The sequence below is a fragment of the Patella vulgata genome, chromosome 3 (genome assembly GCF_932274485.2).
Source record: "Patella vulgata chromosome 3, xgPatVulg1.2, whole genome shotgun sequence".
Lineage (NCBI taxonomy): Eukaryota > Metazoa > Mollusca > Gastropoda > Patellidae > Patella > Patella vulgata.
The window spans coordinates 7,794,178-7,819,538 of record NC_065881.2 but is presented as its reverse complement, the minus strand read 5'-3'; the positions used below and the strand labels follow the sequence as shown (position 1 = coordinate 7,819,538).

Below are 25,361 nucleotides of genomic sequence, written 5' to 3'. Positions count from 1 at the left end.
TATGGTTGTCATTCTTTGCTTGATAAAGACGGACGTCGCTGAAATAAATCCTTTAAAAATACATTATGTAAGATTTAGATAAAGAACTAGCCATTCTTGCTATAATAGTTCGAAAGTAGATGATGTAAAATGAATAATTTGAAAATTTCATTCAAATTACTCTATTGTAAGCGAAGATATTAGCCTTTGACGGTTTGACAAACGTGTGCAATAATTTCAACCACTGTACTGGTTGATCGAAGCTAAGTCTCGGTCCTTTGATTAAATCAAAGTATCGCTGAACCATTCTAATCTATTTCATATCGGAGAAATCTGATGCCTTCGAGAGTTGATTAAGGCCTGGATCAGTTAATTAATGTCTAATTAATACTTTAGAAAACATTTCAGGCCTAAAGAAAGACCTGCAATAGGCAGATTTAGCTCTTGCATAATGCATGTTTAAGTAACTTGTATTACATATAATTGTGTCATGTGTTAATTCATGTGTAACACGTATCTACTGTTTGAGTGAAAGATGCCAGATCTCCAGTGTTCTAAACAATTTTAAAGATCTCAATAAATATTATCATTCACAATGTTGCCTCCTAAAAAAAGGTACGCATTCCAAAGTGATATGATAATCCAAAGAGCTAACATTTTCTGGGAGTACAGGATTTGAAGGGAGTCGTTCGTTCACATTATTAGCATGTCGAATATCGTTTTCTTTGGTACCTAGAGAGAGAGAAATGAGGTCTAACGTCCACTCGACACAAAGTAGGTCATTTTGGTACTAACATGTTTTTTAAATTTTTTTATTTCCATAATTCGCTTGCGCGTAGGGGTCTTTAGCAGTGGGAGGAAACCAGAGGACCCGAAGAAAACACACGAGTTTGGACAGGCGAACAACCGGGGATTCGAAACCATGCCAGTTGACTCAATGACAGGCCTTATGATACAGGCGCACCTGCTAACCATTCGGCTATCCAACCCCCCTTTATTGGTACCTTAACTAATGTATATCGCAGTCTTTGATCAGAGGTAAACTAATAGATATGACACAGTCTTACTTAGATCAGAGTTAAACTAGAAGATGGGGAACTGTTTTACTTACAGTAGAGGTAAACTAGAAGATGGGGCATGGTCTTCCAGTAGGGGTAAACTATATCTAATAGATGTGACACTAATAGATGAGGCATGGTCTTACTTACATCAGAGTTAAACTAATAGATGGGGCATGGTCTTACTTACATGCAGGGTAAATATTTCTGGATATAAAAGAAACACTTATCATTTGAAGGTGACTCATATATTTATTGGTTGTAAAATTCATATCGCAAATACAGCCATATAAAAACCTATACAGTTATTCAATCAACTGCAATCCGATTATAATACAGATCTATGTTTCGTTTCGTTTTTTATACTTTCGATGGCCTACACGCCAGGGGTCTTACGAGCGGCTTTTGACCTGTGATGTCAGACATTTGGTTAACCAATCAGTGTTTTGTTCATAGTGGCTTACCCACAGTTCCGTGCACCTCACGCCTAAAACTCGCCGTATTGGCTAATCCCTCACATCATCCAGAATGTGTGTTATATAACAACTCTTACAGATCCAAGTGTAGTAAAGACAAGTAAAACGAAATTTTGAACTATAAAAAACGAAATGAAATAGGATCTGTGTTTTAATCAGATTGAATCAACTGAGATATATACAAACTATACATGTAAATCTAACAATTATGAACAAACCAGAGTGAGAGTGGGAGAGAGAGAGGAAGGGAGAGAGAGTTCAACAACCACTCAACACAAACCAGGTCATTTCGGGCCTAACATATGGTTCAATTGTATTTCAATAATTCTCTTGCAGGTAGGGGTCGTTAGCTGTGGGAGGAGACCGGATGACCTTGAGAAAACCCACCACGAGGTGGGACAGGCGACCCTACTCCTTGTCACATACAATCGAAACCACTGTATCAAATGAAACACTGAGAAGAAAACGGAGTACTACAGGAAAGAAGATAAGTTTAAATTCATATCCTAGGCATTTATAACATAAACATACTTACACTTCATTTCCTACACTTGAGAAATGTCTATTTTAATTATTATGTCTGCCACACAATCACACATAAATAATTTAATTCATTATATTATAAATCTTCAAATAAACTACTCTCATAAAATTATATCACATTTATTAAACAATAACAAAGTCCTGTAAAAAGTGTATCACATATTTACTATACTAATGTTAGGGTGCCCCACACAGCAAAATTTAAGATGTAATAAAAGTTGACCCTACCTTAAAGGGGCATTATGAGAGATTAGATAAAGGGTTAACTGTTCTCGCTATAATAGTTAAAAAATAGATAACGTAAATAGAATATGATGAAAAATTCAGTCAAATTGCTCCACTCTGAACCAAGATATTAATTTTTGAATATTAGGCTAGCCTCGATCATCATTACTAAAGTAGGGGTAATAAATAACAAAGTCTCGTTTATCCATTTTTAGGTTCAATTATTTTTCAAAAAAATATATTCCAATCCGCTAAATATCATAGGCTAGCGATGGCATCGAGCGTTGACTATGGTGTTGATAAGTTAATTATTGTCTATTTAATAGTTTATATAACATTGTAGACCTAAAGAAAGACCTGCAAAAGGCAGATTTACCTCTTGCATAATGTATGTTTAACAAAAGAAAATAAAAATACCAATGTTAGATAGTTAGATTTAAAAAGGCCTGTTATTTCTGATGACTAGGAGAGAGTTATATGTATAACAATACTTTTCAAGAGGTTTTACCGTGTGGGGTGTAGCTTACTAATGTTTTAAGGATTTTTAAGGATAAGGGTCTCTATAGGAGGATTGGTAATATCCGGGATCTGCAAATAGAAAACAGAAATATTGCCTTGAATACTAAAACTTGACAACACAATACAGAGAGAGGGAGAAATGGGGTTTAGTGTCCACTCGACACAAACTAGGTCATTTCGGGACTAACATATTATTCAATTTCATTTCAATAATTCGCTTGCGCGTAGGAGTCTTTAGCAGTGGGACGAAACCAGAGGGCTAGGAGAAAACCCATGAGGTTGGAGAGACGACCCTACTACTTGTCAGTTGTCACGCACAAGCAAGGATTCGAAACCATGTCTCTTGGCGCAATGACAGACCTTATGATCAAACGTGCACCCGTTAACCATTCAGTCACCACTACCCCCCCCCCCCCAATACTTTAGTCGGTTTGAGGCAATCATATGATAATTGTTTTTTCTATGGTTATTTTTGTAATCCAACAAAGAGAACTGTGCCCAGGCAGCAACATTTTTATCTCCTCTTCTTACTTTGATGCAGTGTGCTATGAGGGAAAATTTGCCCAGATAGCAGCGCTATGGCCTACTTTATCTTGAATTCCAACTGTCAAGGTTTTTTTAACGTGCAAACCATTGTGAAGACAAGTGGATATCGTAACGACTACACAAAACTTTCCTATACTTAAGACAAAATGACGTCCAATTTGAAGAAAATAAGCAGTATTTAAATAATAAAATATGAATAATGAATGAAATGAAATGGGGTTTAGACATCCTACTGTTCAGCTCAGACATACGCCATACAGTGTGCTATGAGGGAAATTTGGCCTGGGCAGCGGCACTACAGACTACTCTTATGTCAAATTTTATGTGCACGGGGATGTGTACACGTGACCTCGCTTTTCGTCCCATCCGAATGACTAAATGTTGTCCTCTGTCAGGCACTGACACGGGGAACCATGCCGGAACTCTCTCGGCTAACACCAGGACCTCTAGGTTAGCGAGTCACTGTCTTACTCACTGGGAGCGATGATGACTAAGTGGGTAAGATGCTGGCTCGTTAGCCTGGAGGTCGCGTGTTCAATCCCTGCATTGGCCGAGAAAGTTCATCGGGATTTTCCGACGTGGTTTCCCTTGTCAGTGATGCAGAACGGAGGGCCTGACAAGAACAGCTGTCTAGTTGTTTGGATGGGACAAAAAACGAGGTCCTGTGTACACATTGGCGAGCACGTAAATTATCCCTTGGCAGTTGGAATTCAATATAAGAGTAGGCCATAGTGCCTGTATCCCGGCAAAACTTCCCTCATAGCACACTGCATGGCATATGCCCATCTTCATTGGCCCTGTCGGAGCAGTAGGATGTTAAACCCCATTTCATTTCATTTCATTTGTCTTACTCACTGAGCCACTGTGACTATAAATAATAAATTAAGTAACTTACAAGAACTAGTACTTGGTCTACTATAAGGAGAATGATGAATGCTGCTACTAGCACTGGTATTAACTTTAGGTGAAGGTGGTGGAAGCTGTGGTCTATACTGGTCTGTTAACTTTACAAACAGAAAGCGAGCCGTTCTTAAAATGGCTGCATGTATTGCATACTGTAACACAAGAGCTCCGAAACCTCGATACAGCCCCGGTAGTCCTTCTTCTAATATAATACTCCTAAAACAGTCGATAAATCCCTCGTAGCCTGTGTTAATAGGTATTACACCACACCCAGTATCCATATTATCTATGATGGTTCGTGTGCCTTGAACATATAGTCTGTTTAGAACCGTTTCTATCGGATACAGAGTTACGTCTGCTATGATGGCACCAGAAAATGTACCAAGTAAATCTGGGAAATATTGATCATACAGGGTCTGGGACATTGGCGTCTGCTCTATAGAATGATCCTGAAATATATGAGATAAAGTTTCACAGAAGTAGAAAAATCAAAAACTCTACACAAGAACATATCACAATGAGAGACGGAACTGGGGCTTAACATCCACTTGACACAAACTAGGTCATTTCGGGACTAACACATGGTTCAATTTTATTTCAATAATTCACTTGCGCCTAGGGGTCTTTAGCAGTGGGAGGAAACCGGAGGACCCAGAAAAAACCCACAAGGTTGGACAGGCGATACTACTCAAAGAAGGCAAGACACAAGATAGTAGAAAATTCAAAAACTATACACAAGGACATATCAGAGAGAGAGAGAGTGCGAGAGAGAGAGAGGGGGTTTAACCTCCATTCAACACAACTAGGCCATTTCAGGACTAACATATGGTTCAATTTAATTTCAATAACTTGCTTGTATGTAGGGGTCTTTAGAAGAGGAGGGAAACCGGAGGACCGGGGGAAAACCCACAAGGTTGGACAGGGGACCTTATTTCTTGTCACTCATTAGAAGCCATCAATCGAAATCACGCCATGAGACACAATGACAGACCTTATGGTGCACACGTTAAACCATATGGCACCCCAACACCCAAAAAGACAAATACTTTTAATGAACCACCAAGGGTTAACAGGTAATTCAATGCAAATCGTGACAAGCATGATGTAAATTATTATAGATAAGATTATTATAGATAAGATTATTATAATTTTAGATAAGATTATTATAATTTTAGATAAAATTATTATAAATATTAGATAAAATTATTATAATTTTAGATAAAATTATTATAATTATATATAAAATTATTATAATTTTAGAAAAAATTATTATAATTATAGATAAAATTATTATAATTTTAGATAAAATTATTATAATTTTAGATAAAATTATTATTGATAAAATTATCATAGATAAAATTATTATAGATAAAACTATTATAGACAAAATTATCATAGATAAAACTTTTATAGATAAGATTATTATAGATAAAATTAAAATTATTATAGATAAAACTATTATAGATAAAATTAAAATTATTATAGATAAAACTATTATAGATAAAATTATTATAGATAAAACTATTATAGATAAAACTATTATTGATAAAACTATTATAGATAAAATTATTATAGAGAAAACTATTATTGATAAAACTATTATAGATAAAATTATTATAGAGAAGATTATTATAGATATTTAGGGGTGTGTTCAGGAATTTAAACAGCAGAGGATCAAGGTTGAATCAACCTCAAGTTTGGCGTGAGTTTTAGGGGATTACCGAGAATTATATAAAATCAGAAGCTCTAAGACAATATTTCTGTATTAGAGTCGAGTGAGGCCAAAACAGCGGCAATGCTTTGCATGTTAGTTTGTTCAATGTTATTTTGATGAATTCAGGAGAGAACAACAATTATCTGTGCAAGCAGGGGAGGGTTCGGACCCCGTCTCTGGACACGCACCTGATACCTATACTAATATATGTGACTCTTGTTTGTTTGTCTGTTTAGGGATGGTGGCTACACTACTAGAGTTGTCTCAAGGATGAAATTTGGTGTATAGACGGGTAGCTTATCGGGAAGTAACGTAGTCCTTGTGGCGAGGGACTTCCGGTTTCAGAGTTATACTATGTTCGGTTCATGGCTATACCCATCCTACATCTGGGGCCTGTTTCACGAAATTTTAACTAAGATAAACTTCAAATTTTAGTAATATGATTGGATAATATTAGATTGATTTTAGTGCTTAGCCAATCAAAACTGAAGTATCTACAAAAATTTGGATTTTATCTTTAGTTAAGATTTCGAGAAACAGGGCCCAGGTCAACCGCTAGTGTATACAAGCCGGGAAATAAGGCAGGTGTCACAGACAATGCCAGGCACAGATTCAGGCTTTGTCAGTCACAAAACCTCTGGTGCCTGTCAGTTTGTCCGGCACTGATTTGGGTTTTTTTATTGATATTATTAATACATGTCCGGCACTAAGTTGAAAATGTCAGGTACTATTTCATTAATGTTGACATTTTGTCAGGCACATGTAAAACCGTTATTTCTAGGTCTGAGTGTATATTATATTTTCTTTTAAAAAACAACATAAAACATATTTATTTAATCAGGCTTTTAACTGACTCCGTATACAATCGTTAACATAATCGTTAATAATAATAATAATAATAATAATAACTTACCGTGTTTTCTTGTTGATCTGATCGTATAGAAGACACGACAGTATACTGAGCTATAGATGTAATTATATAATGGGAAACTCGAAATACAGCTGTAGGAAAAACTAATTTCCAGATAGGCAATAAACGTGTTGTCTGTGGCATTCCCCATCCCATTACTCTGGTCACACCTTCTTTTAAACAATCAAATACTCCTGGTTTCTCACTGGCGATATCACTCTACAAAAACAACCAAAACATACAATTATCATAATACTCCTGGCGATATCACTCTACAAAAACAACCAAAATAAACAACTATCATAATACACTCTACAAAAACAACCACAATAAACAATTATCATCATAATAGTTTAGTTAATTTTAAAAATATCTGGGCAGTTAAAGAGATAATTTAACAAGTTCTATCCGTGGTGTCATTTAACCCAGCTGTGAGTTATATTAGTTGACCAGCTGTAGTGGAAGGTCGCGTCAGAGGTCATAAGAGCCAATCAGTGTTGATGTTTCTAGCGGGTTACCCACAGTTCCGTGCACCTCACGCCAAACACTCGCCTTAAAAGATTGTTTCTTTGGCTAATCCCTCACATCATCCAGAATGCAGGTTATATAACAACTCTTACAGATCCAAGTGTAGTACAGACAAGTAAAACGAAATTTTGAACTATAAAATAACGAAACGAAATAGGATCTGTGTTTTAACCAGATTATGTACTATACTAACCATGTTTCTGAAGCAACGACTGCAAGTTTTACAACATCTGGACGTTGTTAGATTACTTCACAATTCCCGAACTTATAGCTACGTTATCTGCAGACACGTGAACAGTAGCGTCCAATCAGAGGTTGTGACATAGCGACCTCCACAGAAACCTTGACATTGAACGAACCTTGAACTTTGCAACTCGATTATCACAGGTAGACATTTTAACTTGAAAGCGCGCGACTTGGTATTCGCGACGATCTGATAGGAATCAGATGGGCTCTAAAGCTGGGAGAATACCCAATCGAAATTAGTGTCGAAATAGGCAGAGTATTACATAAATAAGATGTACGTAGTTAAAGCGAGATCAAGCCTTCTATTGAAGATGACTACTAACCTGAAGAGTCTCTATGAGACTTGATGCAAAAAAAGGTGTAGTCAACACAAATGTCAAGCTGAAATATAAAAACAGATGAACTGATCAGGGATTTTAAAGGGCCAATCCTGATAATACTTTGGAGAATAAAACTGCTTAATTTTGTGTTAAAATCCCTTAAAATCCTCTACCTTAAGGCCGAGCAACTAACTCAATATATGTGATTCATTTTCAAACAACTTAAACCCGTCAGAGTCTTCATCTGAAAATGGAGACCGGCGTCCCAAGCTGTATTATGCAGTGTCTGGATAAAACCAGACTTTTTTTTAAATAAAAATAATGTGTAGGTGAAATTTACCTTTCGTTATCAAGTACAACACATGGGTCATGCACTGTATTGACCTCTAAAGGAACGGGAATCGATTATCAGGTCACCCACCATTCCTCTATATTTTGGAGCTTAAATTCCATACGTACTCAGACTTTCATTTTCGAGACTCTGTTCAAAATCGGGATAGTCCCTTTAATTGACTGATTATTGTCGGCTTCATTTGCTTGATGTTTAAAAAATCTGATTCATAAATCGATGAACCGGTCACTATGGTATCGGCTAAATTACGACAGGTTAATTATTACTTGTCGATTAAGATGTCAATCAACTTGCTTGTTGGCTACATAAAAGTACCACGCCAGTTGACTCAATCACAGACCTTAAGATACAACGTGCACGTGCTAACCATTCGGCCATCCCCCATCCACGTTTTTTTTATTTCCAAATCCAACTGTCAGTGGAAATGTAGCATTAGTATTTCCTCTAGTTAAACTTTACCATAACACAGGATATATTTATTTATGGTAAAATAGAACTAATCTGGGAGCCCCTTTAATATTGGAGCCCCTGGTTGTAGCCCAGTCTGTAAATGCCTTAATCCGACTAAATAAAGATACATTTTACATTAAATACACGTCTATCTGTTGGTCTTTATAAGCACTTTGAGCACGACAGGAAGTGGATTTTAGCGCTATATATAAATGTAATTATTATTATTTGTACATACCTTTTCAACAAAATGTGCTCAAAATTCTTTTTAATACTACTATGTCTGGTTATTTCCCTACAAAATAGATTTGAATTACTTTGTAGAAAGTTAATGCATCATATCCTTTCATAAACCCTGAAATATGTACCTTGTAGGTAAATCTAATGATCTAAAACGAGAGAGAGAGAGAGAGAAATGGGGTTTAACGTCCACTCGACACAAACTAGGTCATTTCGGGACTAACACATGGTTTAATTTTATTTTAATGATTCGCTTGCGCGTAGGGGTCTTTAGCAGTGGGAGGAAACCGGAGGACCCGGAGAAAACCCACGAGGTTGGACAGGCGACCCTACTCCTTGCCACGTACAACCGGGGATTCGAAACCACGCCAGTCGACTCAATGGCAGACTTTATGATACAACGCGCGCACGCTAACCATTTAGCCATCCAACCCCCCATGATCTAAAACAGATGCAATGATAGTTCCAACATAGTTAAAGTGGCAATAGGTAAGATTAGATAAAGAGTTTACAGTTCTCGCTATAATAGTTAAATAGATAAAGAGTTTACAGTTCTCGCTATAATAGTTAAATAGATAAAGAGTTTACAGTTCTCGCTATAATAGTTAAATAGATAAAGAGTTTACAGTTCTCGCTATAATAGTTAAATAGATAAAGAGTTTACAGTTCTCGCTATAATAGTTAAATAGATAAAGAGTTTACAGTTCTCGCTATAATAGTTAAATAGATAAAGAGTTTACAGTTCTCACTATAATAGTTAAATAGATAAAGAGTTTACAGTTCTCGCTATAATAGTTAAATAGATAAAGAGTTTACAGTTCTCGCTATAATAGTTAAATAGATAAAGAGTTTACAGTTCTCGCTATAATAGTTAAATAGATAAAGAGTTTACAGTTCTCGCTATAATAGTTAAATAGATAAAGAGTTTACAGTTCTCGCTATAATAGTTAAATAGATAAAGAGTTTACAGTTCTCGCTATAATAGTTAAATAGATAAAGAGTTTACAGTTCTCGCTATAATAGTTAAATAGATAAAGAGTTTACAGTTCTCGCTATAATAGTTAAATAGATAAAGAGTTTACAGTTCTCGCTATAATAGTTAAATAGATAAAGAGTTTACAGTTCTCGCTATAATAGTTAAATAGATAAAGAGTTTACAGTTCTCGCTATAAATAGATAAAGAAAACGGGATATGCTGAACATTTAAGTCAAATTGCTCCACTCTGAACCAAGATATTAGTGATTCAATTTTAGGCTAGCCTCGATTGTCATTACTACCATTGGTCGATAATAAACAAAATCTCAATTATCCATTTTTACATTATATCATCCATTATAAACTGTATTCAAATCCACTAAATATTGCTAGGTAGCGATGGCATCGAGAGTTAATTATGGTCTGGATAAGTTAATTAATATCTAATTAATAATTAAGATAATATTTCAGACCTAATGAAAGACCCGCAATAGGCAGATTTAGCTCTAGCATAATGCATGTTTAAGGGGTTTTCAGTACTGGTAAAATAATAAAAAAAAGTATCAGATATTTTAAACAAAGAGAGAGTGAAATGGGGTTTAACGTCCACTCGAGACAGACTACGTCATTTCGCGAATACCACATGGTTCAATTTTATTTCAATAATTTGCTTGCGCATAGTGGTCCTTAGCAGTGGTAGGAAACCGGAGGACCCGGAGAAAACCCACGAGGTTGGACAGGCGACCCTACTCCTTGTTACGTACAACCGGGGAATCAAAACTATGCCAGTTGATTCAATGGCAGACCTTATGATACAGCATACGTGCTAACCTATGGCAATCCAAACCCCCTATTTTAAACAAATTGTCTGAGATCCAGTATATTAGGTCAAAGATGAAGCATGAGTTTATTTACTTACTTAGGAAAGGGAGTGAATTCACTAATAACTGTATCTGAAATCATCACTAGGCCTCGAACAACAAAAACACTACCAATTCCTTTCCATAGAGTTCCCAGTCCCTGTAGTATAAAAAAGAAAAAAATGTATTACTAATTTAAAATAACAATCTGATTAAAATACTGATCTACATATCGTTTCATTTTTTTATACTTTCGATGGCCTACACTACATGAAGATCTGACCAGTTGTAGTGGAAGATGATCTTTCTAGGTCAATGCAGGGATCGAACACGACCTCCAGGCCAGCCAGTCAGCGTCTACGCACTTAGCCACCATGACTCCCACCCTTTAAAGGAATACCTACCTGATGTTTATGGAGGTTTAATAACACCTGTATTAAAGGAATACCTACCTGATGTCTATAGAGGTTTAATAATACCTGTGTTAAAGGAATACCTACCTGATGTTTAGTAATACCTGTATTAAAGGAATACCTACCTGATGTCTATGGAGGTTTAATAACACCTGTATTAAAGTAAAAGGTGTTAAATGATACCAATCTCCATTATGATGAACCTACAAATAATACAAATGTTTCGTTAAAAAGCATAATTCTAGACGTAAACAGTGAAGGATTTATCAAACCAATGTTTAGTTAAAAACATAATTCTAGAGGTAAACAGTGCGGGATTTATCAAACCAAAAGTGTAACATCACAGTTGCTTTTTCAAATCTTACTTTGTCCAGCTGTATATGCAAGGAACTTTCTCAGCCAACATCGACTGTGAACCCAAGATCTCCTGGTTAGCAAGCTAGCCAGTTAGCTACTGTATCAACAACACTCACTGTAATTCGGGTATTGTTTAATCTTGTGTATCTAGCACTAATATCTTTCACATTCGTTTAATATCAAATCTTTGTTGAAACATTCGTAAAAATCATTTAAAATCACTCAAAATCATCTAATTTGTTCTTGTGTCCTGTTGATTTTTGGTGATTTTAAACGATTTTTACGAATTTATAAACAAAGATTTGATATTGAATGAATGTGAAAGAAATTCATGCTAAATACACAAGATTAAATGATACCCAGGTTATAGTGACTGAAAATCTCTAATATCAAAGGAGAGAAAGCGCTCTGCAGCAAAAAAACAAAAACAATAGTTGGTAATTACCTGGCACTGTCTCCTCAATACTTGACAAGGATGTGACAATAACTGCTCCGCAAAAACACTGAAAAAAAATATTAATTCTTTTTGGTAATGATCAAACATATAACTGAATTCTTCTTATCTTCTAGCTTTTTTTCTACATCTACATCATTACGGCCTAGACCAGGTTATTTATAACGAAATCAGTCCGTTTATACATGGATAAACAGCAACTTGCTTTTTTTGTTTGGTAAATTAATGACCTCCATCGTATGAACATAAAGGCCCACATTCAAGAATATGGGACCACATGGGACAGCCTGAGCCACTATGGCTTGCTTTGTGTGTGCAAAGCTGGACCATGGATTTTCACCCATCCGAAAGACTAGACACTTGAAGGTCACGTGAAGGTCAGTCTTGAAAATCCCAGAAAGCATTAAGGCGTCAATTTTAAGAATTCCATTTAAAACTGCATTTGATTTGAGTGATGGTTTTAAACTACAACAGGTATGAGAGAATATTACCTTGAAAGACCTATTGCAAATCCAGCAGCCTTTTGTACTTGATCTGAAATATTTAAAAAAAAAAGATTTACAAACAAATTCATCGAATGTAAAATGTCCTGGGCATATTCAGTGACTAATTGATGGCTGACTACTAGTACTAGGGACAGTCAGAATGATATCATGGTTCTTTTAATATTATAATCAACTTCTTCAAACATTTTCACACTAATCAAAAGAGGAATGCATAACCTTTTACGACATATTCAGGGCAACTATTTAATTGAAGATAAAAAATCATGGAAGTATTGGTTTACTATCTCTTAGAGGGTGAAGAGCTCCTAACTCAATATTATCCGGAGTCTTCGACATTACAAACAGAAATTATTGGTCCATTCCAATCAATAGTGAAGTTGTTATCTCTCTTACTGTGAAAATATGGGTTCTTGATATCCAATATTTAAGACATAATCAACAATTTTAAAATCAGTAGACACTGACGAGAACTCTGTGCTCTCGATTGTCATTGTAATGGCGTAAGCCTTGATGCACGAGGCTAAACGTCAGTAATTAATGTTAAACTGTATATGTACTTCCAATTATAATTATAAATAGATTGGACTAAGAAGGCGCGAGGGAAAGCCATTCAATTTGGACTCCACACACATATTTCGATGATCAAAACGTTATACAATCATATTACATGTGCTTTTCGACCAATTTTCATCCATTTTAGGTTCAAAGAATAGGGATTTAGCTCCTTTTAAATATGGTTTAATCATTATCAGAGGATTAACACTTGACAGTCGTTAAATTTCCAAGACTTCTGGAGAAAAAGGCATAGACACTGTTATTTATTACGTTGAATAGGGTCCGGTAGACCAAACCCTGGTGCACCAATCTGGTTTTGCACATTTTGACAGATTAATAGTAAACGCTTTGCTATATAGCTCCAATGAGTTAGGGGTTAACCACTACTCTGTGACTGCAGTTATCAAACTGACGACATGACATACAGGCTTGATCTCGGCAATATTGTAGGTCAACATATGTTATGTATTTGTCCTAGATTTTGACATCACGTAAACTGGTCGCTTGAGAGTGTTGTACAATATGAATGTCAAACTCAAAGTTGTTTGATTTGATAAAAAAAAATATTTCCTGATAATAGTGATAATTGATGATTTCACTCACCCGGTTGCGATGGAACCGTTTTTGGTTGTTCGGCTTCAAGAGATTGTCGAAATCGATCATAATCTTCATCTTGTTGATAACGTCGGGGAGAATAATTTGGGGAATAGTTTGGAGAATATCTGTCACTCATTGGTAAACCGTCCTGCATTACATTTGTACCCATCTAAACATTTTCATCATTCTTCGATGTCACTTTGAAAATAAACAATGACGTTTTTCATTTGGAGTTACCTCCCGTTGAACTATTTGGAGTTAGCTCCCTTGAGTTGCGGTCCAAATCTCAGTGAAGAGGGTAAAACATTCGTGGGTCAAAAATGTTGAAGACCGTATAGTTTCATATACCCAGACTCAAAAGACCTTTAAATTTCAACATTGTAAAATGCGACTTGATAATAAAGAAAAACAACATGGTATCTTATGAAAACACGTGTTGAAAAGATCGAATTGTTTGTTTATATATTTTAAAAGTTCATTTGAGTAAGAAATAATTTCCTGTTATTAGCAAATGAACGATAGCGAATACAAATCAATTATTTATTCAATAACATTGTGTTGTAATCAAATCATAACAATTCCTATTTATCACAGTCAAATATGGGACTCCAGTCCAATTTGATTTCTCGAAACCAAATAAGCAAATTGCAAATAAATGTCGAAATGAATACAAATTACAATGAAATAAGAAATGAAATGAAATGGGGTTGAACGTCCTAATAAAATAAGAACATTTTCTCCAAAATGTATGTTGCAGCATCAGCTCACAGTGTGGCCAGAAAATTCCATTCCCTTGATTGACCTTATTCGACCACTTATCTGCTTGTTCTCTTGTTCAACTTGTTGTTCTTTATTTAAAGGAGGTAAATCGCTAACATTTGGGACCTCAAAATTGAGAAAAGTGGGTCGCAACGTATATAATACTGTAATATGAAATGAATGTATATAAACTGGTTTACATTCAATGGTTTCCGTTTTTACTCCAATTTCAAATCAGTTATGTTTGGCGAAATAAGCCAGCAGTCTCAAGCAAGTGCAAATTTCTAGCGTCTGGTTATTCCAGTCTACATACACCGTTTGATTTGGTGCAATGTGTCTAGCCTCGTCCGTCGAGTCTCTTGATACATCTGGGGCTGAAGCGCATTATGGTACACGATTTGTGTACCAATGGTAAAATGTTTAGTTTGTCTTAAATATTGGATACCAAAAGCCCATCTTTTTCCAGTAAGATCACAACATGAATGTTGATTTAATTTGACAAATAAATCGTGTTTTCAATGTTGAAGATTTTGGATAATATTGAGTTAGAGACTTAGCTCCTTTAATAATCGTAATTGACAGAAAATTAAATTATTATTTTTTATTATTATAGGTTTTTGATTAGTTAAATCTAGAATGGAAGTTGATTTTCCCCGAGGTAAAGTTGACAAAAAGAAGCAACAAAATGTTCTGAGGAAACCTGTTCGAAGAAAAAGAGAAAAGAACCTGTTTATGGTACGTAGATTTCTATGGTTTAACTGTATCTTAAACGAAATGCAGTAATTAAAAGAAAAATCAATTTATAGTTTAATCATAAATAAAGATATTTTACATAGTTGAAATATACTTTTCAGCCGAGAAACTTTAGCAAATTAAGATTGTTACAATATTAGAAGTATTCATGTGAAATATTGTCAACTAGCTGTGTTAAGATATCTTCTATATTTTCAGACAGAGAGGTCAAAACCAAAAGCTAAAAAAAGAAAAGTTGCGAAAGGTGAAGAAGATGACGGAAAGAAACGTAAAATAGAGGGATCTGTTGATGCTCATGGGGCTGTGAAAATAGAGCTATTAAATAAAAAGGTAATTTACCTGGTTTGAACACTGCTCAGGGATTCGGTCCTGGTGTATTTCCAGCCTGGTTTCTCCTTGTCGGTGGTGCAGGACAGAGGGACAGGCAAGGACAAGTATCTAGTCATTCTGAGGGAATGAAAAACCCAAGTCCCATGTATACCATTGCCAGCACTTTAAAAATTCCTCGTTACTTAACAAACCCACCGCCATTTTCCTGTGGGCAAACAATTATTGATGGACATATTTTAATTCCGATTGAATCCAATTAATTAAATGTTCAAGAATCCGAGTACATGGATTAAACATATATTATGCATGAGCGAAATCTGTCTATTGCAGGTCTTTCTTTAGGCCTGATATGTTATCTAAATTATTAATTAGACATTAATTAAAGATGGGTTCCCGCGTACAAACTGGGTGATTTAATGGTATATGTGGACCAAAACATATTCAAACTAATTAATTTGTCATAATTATGCTTCAAATCCTTCTCAAACATTGTAATTGCGAAGGAATGCCCTGCTATTAAAATTCGATCAAACCAGGTCATGTTTACGTCACGTCTTGGGAGTCAGAGGAGAATTCATTGCATACATAAGACGATGTTGTCTTTAATCGCTTACTATTTATTACAAATATCGAATCCTAATTAAATTCTCGGATTATCCACTACCCGCGTCTTTTATCGTCATTTTTATCCCAGAAAGTATTGTACGTCTAACTCTTCATAAAGTTTGTACATCAAGTGCTCAATGTTCGCTTGTGACCTTTGACATCAAGCGTGCAGAAGTTCTTAATCGTCGGGCTGTTGATTAGGGGAACCCTTACATTTTTGTCCTGTATATGCTCCATGAGTGTTTTTTGGGGAATCCAGTATTTTTCTAGTAAGATTGGATATCTCTACTTTCCATATATACCAAAATTGCCATACTTTTATTGGAAATAACCACCTGATAAATACTTTTCTGGGAGGGGATCACGTGGCTAAGTGGGTAAGACGCTAGCTCGCTAGCCTGGAGGTCGGGTGTTCGATCCCTGCATTGGCCGAGAAAGTTCATCCAGATTTTCCGGCGTGGTTCTCCCTTGTCAGTGATGCAGGACGGAGGGGCTGACAAGGAAAGCTGTCTAGTCGTTTGGATGGGACGAAAAACCGAGGTCCCGTGTACACATTGGCGTGCACGTAAAAGATCCCTTGGCAGTTGGAATTCGATATAAGAATAGGCCGTAGTGCCGCTGTCCGGGCAAAATTTCCCTCATAGCACACTGTATGGCGTATGCCCGTCTTCATTAGCCCAGGTTAGGAGCAGAACAGTAGGACGTTAAACTCCATTTTATTTCATTTCACTTTTCTGGGAACCCATCTTTAACTTATCCAGACCATAATCAACTCTCGATGTCTTATTTACTGGATTTGATTACATTTTGTGATGATGATTTAATGTCAAAATGGATAATCGAGACTTTGTTTTTATCGCACCAACTTTAGTAATGTTAATCAAGGTTAGGCCAAAAATTCAGTCACTAATATCTCGGTTCAGAGTGGAGCAATTTGACTGAAATTTTCAGTATATTCTCTTTACGTTATCTATTTTTGAACTATTATAGTGATAACTGTTAGCTCCCATAATACCCTTAAAGCCGTGAGAAATTTGATATTATAGCGAAAAATGCAAATGACACCTTGTTACTTTTATTTGTTTCAGGTTGTATGTCCTGGTATGCTGTTATTAGGTTGTATTAGTGAGATAAGAGATTATAAATTAATTATATCTCTAGCTAATAATATGAAAGGTGTGGTATCTATAACTGATATATCTGATACATATACTAGTAAACTACAACAACTAGCAGAAGGGGAGATAACTGAGGATGAGGTAAGGATGTTCTCATTTCTAAAAGATTTCCATCATTACACATTGAGACAACACAACACACTTAGAAAACACAATGCACGGAGACAACACAACACACTGAGTCACCACAACACACTGTGACAAAACAACACACTGAGACAACACAACACACTGACACAAAACAACACACTGGTTGCCTCAACTTCAGGAAAACATTTTAATTTATTTTTGTATGTATGTGTTATAGGGTGTTCACAGTTTAAATGAAATGTTTAAAGTTGGTATGCTGGTTTGTTGTAAAGTCTCGGAGACCAGACTAAAAGTGACCAAACAGATTCTGGATTTATCGATGAATCCAAAACATATCCATGAAAATAAAACCGCTAAATTCTTAAAGAACAATATGGTGAGTGTTCCTTTTTTATAGAATCCTAACAATAAAAGGAGTCACAGTGGCTCAGTGAGTAAGATGTTGGGTCTCTAACCTGGAGATTCCGTGTTCGATCTCTGCGTTGGCCGAGAAAGTTCATCCGGATTTTCCGGCATGGTTTCACTCGTCATTGGTGCAGGACGGAGGCGTGGCATTGAACAATGTATAGTCATTCGGATTGGAAGTTTCAGGCTTGATTTCCTACCCCCCTTGTCAGTGGTGTAGGTTGGAGAGACTAGCAAGGGACAAAGTAGAGTCGTTCAAATGGGACTATAAAACTGTGTCCCGTGTACACGTAAAAGATCCCTTGGCAGTTTTAATTCGATATACGAGTAGGCCGTAGTGCCGCTGTCAAGACAAAATTTCCCTCGTAGCACATTGTATGGCGCATGCCCGTCTTCATTATCCCAGTCGGAGCAGAACAGTAGAACATTAAACCCTATTTCACTTGAGTATGGGTTTCTATTCTGATGTTGGCCGTGAAAGAGTCTTAGTCAGTCTGATGGAAAGAAACCAAGGCCCTTTGTATGCCATGGGCAGTATGTTAAAGATCTTTGGAGATCACAATAAGACTGAAAGAGTAGGCTGTAGTGCCGAGGCACAGTTAATTGTCCTCCATAGAAAACTGGATGGCATAAGCTTGTCTTCATTAGCTTTGAGGTAAGATTAATTGTCCCTCATAGCACACTGTATAGTGTATGGCATATTCTTGTCTTTATTGTCTTGGTTGTTGCTGAAAAGTATTACGTTAAACCCCATTTCATTTTCATAATAATTTTCATAAGAATATTACTCATTTCATTTCTTTAAAATTTTATCACTGAATTGTAATGTAAAATTTAAACTCTTTTGCTTTTAATGTGTTTGTGTTAATGAAATATTTGTCTGCATTGGAGGGGTCGGATTGCCGAATGGTTATCATAAAGTCTGTCATTGAGTCGACTGGCGTGGTTTCGAATCCCCGGTTGTACGTGGCAAGAGGTAGGGTCGTCTGTCCAATCTTGTGAGTTTTCTCCAGGTTGTCTGGTTTCCTCCCACTGCTAAAGACCTCTACGCACAAGCAAATTATTGAAATGAAATTGAACCATATTTTAGTCCCGAAATGACCTAGTTTGTGTTGAGTGGATGTTAAACCCCTTCTCTCTCCGGGTCTTCCGGTTTCCTCCCACTACTAAATACCCCTACACGCAAGCGAATTATTGAAATAAATTTGACCCATATGTTGGTCCCAAAATGAGTAGGCCTCTCTCTCTCTCTCTCTCCCCCCCCCCCCCCCCCCCCCCCACCGACTGGGCTAATGAAGACATGGTTTGTGTTAACGTAATTACGTAGAAAAATGTTGTAGAAAATTTTTTATATAGATTTTTATGGTAATAATTGTAGATAATATGTGGAAGTGTTGTTAGTCAAGAAGATCATGGTTATATAATAGATATTGGTGTACCTAATACCAAAGGTTTTCTACTCAATAAAAATGCTGAGGAGTATATACAAAAGATGGATGATAGTAAGTATTTTACGGAGAGGATCATAGATACGGTGGCTTAAGTAGTAGTTTACAGTAGAGCTAAATCTGCCTATTACAGGTTTTTCTTTTGGGTTTAAATGTTATATAAATTATTAATAAGACATTTATTAACATAAAAAGACCTTAATCAATTCTCTAGACTATCAGATGGTCGTGATGTTCAACGGATTGAAACAGGATCACCATTTAATAATTTAATTTAAAAATGGATAATCAAGACTTGTTTATTATCATAACAATATCGTGAAACGTTGAACCACGAATAACTTCGATCAGAATAAGGTAATTGGCTGAAATTTTTAAAACAATTATAGCAAGAACGACCATCTCTTTATCTAAACCTTATATAATGCAACTTTAAATAGTTCACAACTATTCATGTGACTTGGGCAAGTGTTTGAGATTTTAGAGAGAATCGCCGTTTTGGGCAGTCCACGCTTGCTAAAGTGTTCAAACTAATTTTCTGATTATTGTAACACTTTATAATGTGTTAATTTGCAAGTTTGTTTTGTATTGCTGTTTATTGAGCAGTTTTCCTTGATTTTCTGTTTGTTAAAATTTAGAACGTATCTTTTGTGTACTGATCATTTTCTAAGGGTCATTTAATGGCATTGTAATATTGTAAAGATCCCCTGAACACGTGTGAAAGGAGGAGAGTAAGGCGAAAAGCACACAACGATTGTACTTGCTTCTATTGAGCATTTTGATAGGCTCTAATATGGATTAGTTGTAGAGGGGAAAAATGCAAAATTTTTGAATGTCTGCAAAATTTTACGCAGCTCAAAATTGAACCACTGTGACCTTTGGTCGAGGACTATTTACAATTTGTAATAATAATTAAAGAATGCTATTTTTACATTTTTAAGGTGAATCATTAATGGAAGGACAAGTTTTATGGTTCTGTGTTAAACTGAAAGCAGATGAAGATTTATCAACAGATAGCCTACATACAATACATCTTACCATTTCTCCTACAAAAATATCCAAAACTAAGGTAAGCATAAGTTAATAACTATCTGTACAAAAATATCTGAAAGTCTTGTAAATTTAAGATAATTATAATATCTTATCTAAAAATGTCTAAAACTCTTGTAAATTTAAGATAATTATAATATCTTATCTAAATATATCCAAAACTGTTGTACATTTAAAATAATTATGATGATTACGATATCTTATCTAAAAATATCTAAAGTTGTTGTAACTTTAAGATAATAATTATGATTTCTTATCTAAAAATATCTAAAACTGTTGTAAGTTTAAGATAATAATTATGATATCTAAAACAGTTGTCAATTTAAGATAATTATCAAGATTACGATATCTTACCTAACAATATTTAAAATTGTAAGTTTAAGATAATAATTATGATAATATCTTATCTAAAACTTGTAAATTTAAGATAATCATGATATCTAAAAATATCTGAAGCTGTTGTAAATTTAAGATGATCATTATTATCTTTCCAAAAGAATGTCTTCCTCATATTTGAACTGGAATTATACAGTAGTATTTTGATATCTACTAGAGATGATTGAACTATTTATTTTGGTGATTGTTATATTTCAGATAAATGTTGATCAACCCATGACATTCAATAATCTGATGCCAGGTGTTTGTGCTACTGCAATCGTTAAAAAGGTTTGTTATTCTTCTATAGGGTGCAGGGGTTACTCAATGGCTCGCTACCCAGGAGGTCTAGGGTTCGCCTACGGTGTTGGCAGAGCAAGTTCCTCTGGATTTTCCAGAGTGGTTTCCCCTTGTCAGTGGTGTAGGATGGATGGCCTGAAAAGAAAAGTGTTTAGTTTGATTGGATAGGGAAAAAATCAAAGTCCTGTGTACACATTGCTGAGCATGTAAACGAACAGTTAAAATTGAATTAGATTAGGATTTACTTCCACTCTCTGGCCAAAATAGTAGATTGTATGGCATATGCTTTATCTTCATTAACAACTCTTCCAGATCGTGTTATAGTGACGACATAAAAGGAAATTTTGAACTCTAAAAAAAAAAAAAAAAATACAAATGCCATCATGGTGTTGGCCGAGAAAGTTCATCAAAAGTTTCCGGCATGGTTTGCCCTTGTCAGTGGTACAGGACGGAGTGGAGGGCCTGACAAGGACGGCTGCCTAGTCATTTTATTGACGTAAAAGCTCCCTTGGCCGTTAGAATTCGATTAGAGTAGGCTGTAGCTCTGCTGTCCGAGCAGAATTTCCCTCATAGCACACTGTATGGTGTAAGCCTGTCTTCATTAGCCCAGTCGGAGCAGAATAGTAGGACGTTAAACCACATTTCATTTCATTTCAAGTGCCATCATATACTTATAATGATGAATGCTGTTTTATAATTTTAGGCCAGTGAATATGGATTAGTTGTTCGTATAGGGAACAAGATTTGTGTGATTCATCCAACTCATATTAATGGAAACCCAACAGATTATAAAGAAGATCAGGAGGTACGTATTAAAGTACATTATGGGAGATTAGATAAAGAGCTGACAGTTATCACCATAATAGTTAAATTCTAGATAATGTAAATGGAATATGCTGAAAATTTCAGTCAAATTGCTCCACTCTGAACCGAGATATTAGCTTTTTGAATTTTTTCTAGCCTTAATCATCATTACTATAAGTCGCTATTATCCATTTTGACTTTAAATCATTCATCACAAAATGTATTCAAATCCAGTAAATATCACAGGCTAGCGATGGCATCCAAGAGTTGATTATGGCCAAGATAAGTTAATTATTACAACATTTGAGACCTAAAGAAAGACCTGCAATAGGCAGATTTAGCTCTTGCATAATGTATGTTTAAAGGAGCTAAATCACTAATATTTGGGAACCAGAAATGGACACAAATGGGTCGCAACGCATATAGTAATGTAATATGAATGTTTATAAACTGATTTACATTCAATCGTTTCTGTTTTTACTCTTAATTTCTAATCAGTTATGTCCGGCGAAATACACAATTTGAATGGCAGTCTATGGTGTGTGGGGTATTTTAGCTTAGTTCATCAAGTCGCTTTATTACAGTCGAAAGCATTCTGGCTCACAATTAAATGATACGTGAGTAGTAGAAAACGACAACAACTCTCATAAACGACAACAACTCTCTTATGTAGCTGAAGACTAGTAGTAGGAAGACATCTAAACAGGGATCTCAGTGATACACAAGGGGTTCAGGAAGAAGATGAAATGAGTAGAAAGGCAACCCCTATAACCAGGGAAGATAGACGAACGCCTAGGTGGTGATAAACTAATTTATTGTAGACGCTTCGGACTAAAGGTGTCCTTCCTCAGTAATGATTTGATGGAGCGCAGCATACAGTATTTATAGGAGAAGTTATTGTGACGTAATAAGAGCGTTTAGGATTGGTGGTGAGTAAATTGGAATAATCCTGATCAGCTAGGAATGATCACGATTATTTAAGATAGTTTGTTTAATTTTTTGGAGATAAGTGTGATACTAAATCTCTGTATTTTTATTGTAGGTACCTGTATCAGTACTTTATATACAACCAGAAACTAAATCTGTGTATTTAACTACACTACCTCATCTATTAAACTATAATGGTATAGTAACAGATACTATGTTAGATAAACTAGCTATAGGAGATATTATAGATAATGCTGTTGTATGTGAAGCTAATAAGAAAGGTGTTTATATCAAGTTACCTCATGCTCTCACTGGGCTAGCTCAGGTAATAATCTTTTTAATGTTTAATTAAAATGTAAAATCAAGATGCTACCTGTAATGTGTTGGTATTAATAATGTCTTCTATAACACAAGGAGTAGGGTCGCCTGTCCAACCTCATGGGTTTTCTCCAGGTTCTCCGGTTCCTCCCACTGCTAAAGACCCCTACGCGCAAGCGAATTATTGAAATAAAATTAAACCATATCTTAGTCCTGAAATGACCTAGTTTGTGTCAAGTGGACGTTAAACCCCATTTCTCTATAGAGAGACTACAACACTAGATAAGCCACGGTAGCTAAGTGGGTAAGACGCTGGCTCGCTAGCCTGGAGTTCGCGTGTTCGATCCCTACATTGGCCGAGAAAGTTCATCAGGATTTTCCGATGTGATTTAGTGGTGCAGGAAGGAGGGTCTGACATGGACAGCCACCTAGTCCTGTGTATACATTGGCATGCACTTAAAGATCCCTTGCCAGTTGGAATTCGATATAAGAGTAGGCTATAGTGCTACTGCCCGGGCAAAATTTCCCTCATAGCACACTGTATGGTGTATGCCCATCTTCATTAGCCCAGTTCGGAGCAGAACAGTAGGACGTTAAACCCCATTTCATTTCATAACTAACACATCTGGCCCGTCAGACTTGAGTTAAGAATTTACTCAACTTTCAATCACTGTTTATGAGTAATATCTTTGATCCAGAATCACGAAACTTTGCACATAGTTTCTTATTTTTGATTACTCATGTTGTTATAATCCATCTCCAACATCAAAAGATTTATTTTTTAATGTTTTTTGTAATTTTTGAACAATTTATATTTTACTTCCAGAAAGGGAATTTATCCGATTCAAAAGTTCAGAAAATAGAAGAAGAATTTCCAATTGGATCAAAACACAGGTTTGGTATTCATATTTGTTAAATGAATATTTCTGAATTTATCTTTGAAATTTTACGTCCAGCTTCACTTCAAGTAAACAAAATATAATAAACTATTTAAGGTATTGGGAACCGGAATGCTCAGATTAATTTCAAGCAAGATGATACTTAATGAGAGATCAACAGCCATAGCTATAAAAAAGTGTTCATTAAGCTAAATTCTAAAGAGCAAAGAGTAAACAAAGGGAGATTGGTTATTATCCCTGAATAATTTTTTTTTTTAAGAAGTATATATGTTTTATTTTCAGATGTCGAGTTGTTGGATTTAATTCTATAGATAATTTTGTTATGGTTTCAATGAAACAGTAAGTATATCAATATTATATATTACTTAATATTCATTATTCCATGTAAATTAAAACTTATGTAGTTTGATCTTTTTTTTTTTATCTCATGTTAAACATCTACTAATATTGACTCAGTGAAATCAATAATGTGGAAACATGCTGTCTGTATGCCTGTCTTAGTATCCCACCGTTTTCATTATTTCATATATAATTTAGTTTATTTTAGGAGTATTATAGACGTACCATTTCATATATAATCTATTTTAGGAGTATTATAGATGTACCATATCATTTTATATATAATCTATTTTAGGAGTATTATAGATGTACCATATCATTCCATATATAATTTATTTTAGGAGTATTATAGATGTACCATATCATTCCATATATAATTTATTTTAGGATTATTATAGATGTACCATATCATTCCATATATAATTTATTTTAGGAGTATTATAGATGTACCATATCATTCCATATATAATTTATTTTAGGAGTATTATAGATATACCATATCATTCCATATATAATCTATTTTAGGAGTATTATAGACGTACCATTTCATATATAATCTATTTTAGGAGTATTATAGATGTACCATATCATTCCATATATAATTTATTTTAGGAGTATTATAGATGTACCATATCATTCCATATATAATTTATTTTAGGAGTATTATAGATGTACCATATCATTCCATATATAATCTATTTTAGGATTATTCTAGATGTACAATATCATTTTATATATAATTTGTTTTATTTTAGGAGTATTATTGATGTACCATTTATTAAAATAAGAGATATAGTCCCCGGTTCCATTTATAAGGTAATATTTCTGTTAAACCGTGCAATATACAAACATTAAAAACATGCAATAATTATTTGATGAATATAATTATATATATTTCATTATTTACATTATTTCCGATATTATTTCATGATTTAAAGGGACAATAACACTCTTGCTGGCTTGACAGCTCCAGAAAATAAAAATAAAACTTATTCTAAGTACTAGATGTGTTAGTGTTGTACCTGTTGTGTAAATTATCCATTAAATCCTATT

General features: G+C 35.1%; 2 protein-coding genes across 2 annotated transcripts; one reads left to right on the top strand and one right to left on the bottom strand.

Annotated features, from left to right (window-relative positions):
- Nucleotides 1-1,269: 1,269 nt before the first annotated feature.
- Nucleotides 1,270-13,983, bottom strand: LOC126815925 (mitochondrial outer membrane protein SLC25A46). Its single transcript, XM_050542032.2, has 10 exons — nucleotides 13,734-13,983; nucleotides 12,561-12,603; nucleotides 12,061-12,118; nucleotides 11,384-11,461; nucleotides 10,905-11,005; nucleotides 9,008-9,064; nucleotides 7,971-8,028; nucleotides 6,877-7,092; nucleotides 4,242-4,698; nucleotides 1,270-2,869 (listed from the first exon to the last, which is right to left on the bottom strand). Exons 1-10 carry the CDS (start codon nucleotides 13,894-13,896, stop codon nucleotides 2,826-2,828), a joined length of 1,275 nt encoding a protein of 424 aa, XP_050397989.1. The 5' UTR covers nucleotides 13,897-13,983; the 3' UTR covers nucleotides 1,270-2,825.
- A 70-nt stretch (nucleotides 13,984-14,053) lies between these two features.
- LOC126815369 (protein RRP5 homolog) lies at nucleotides 14,054-24,603 on the top strand. Its single transcript, XM_056099949.1, has 13 exons — nucleotides 14,054-14,210; nucleotides 15,100-15,221; nucleotides 15,438-15,569; nucleotides 17,264-17,434; nucleotides 17,661-17,819; nucleotides 19,227-19,350; nucleotides 20,238-20,365; nucleotides 20,941-21,012; nucleotides 21,725-21,826; nucleotides 22,868-23,077; nucleotides 23,897-23,964; nucleotides 24,252-24,308; nucleotides 24,558-24,603. The coding sequence occupies exons 2-13, from the start codon at nucleotides 15,123-15,125 to the stop codon at nucleotides 24,601-24,603; spliced, it is 1,368 nt and encodes a 455-aa protein (XP_055955924.1). The 5' UTR covers nucleotides 14,054-14,210; nucleotides 15,100-15,122.
- The last annotated feature ends 758 nt before the right edge of the window (nucleotides 24,604-25,361 follow it).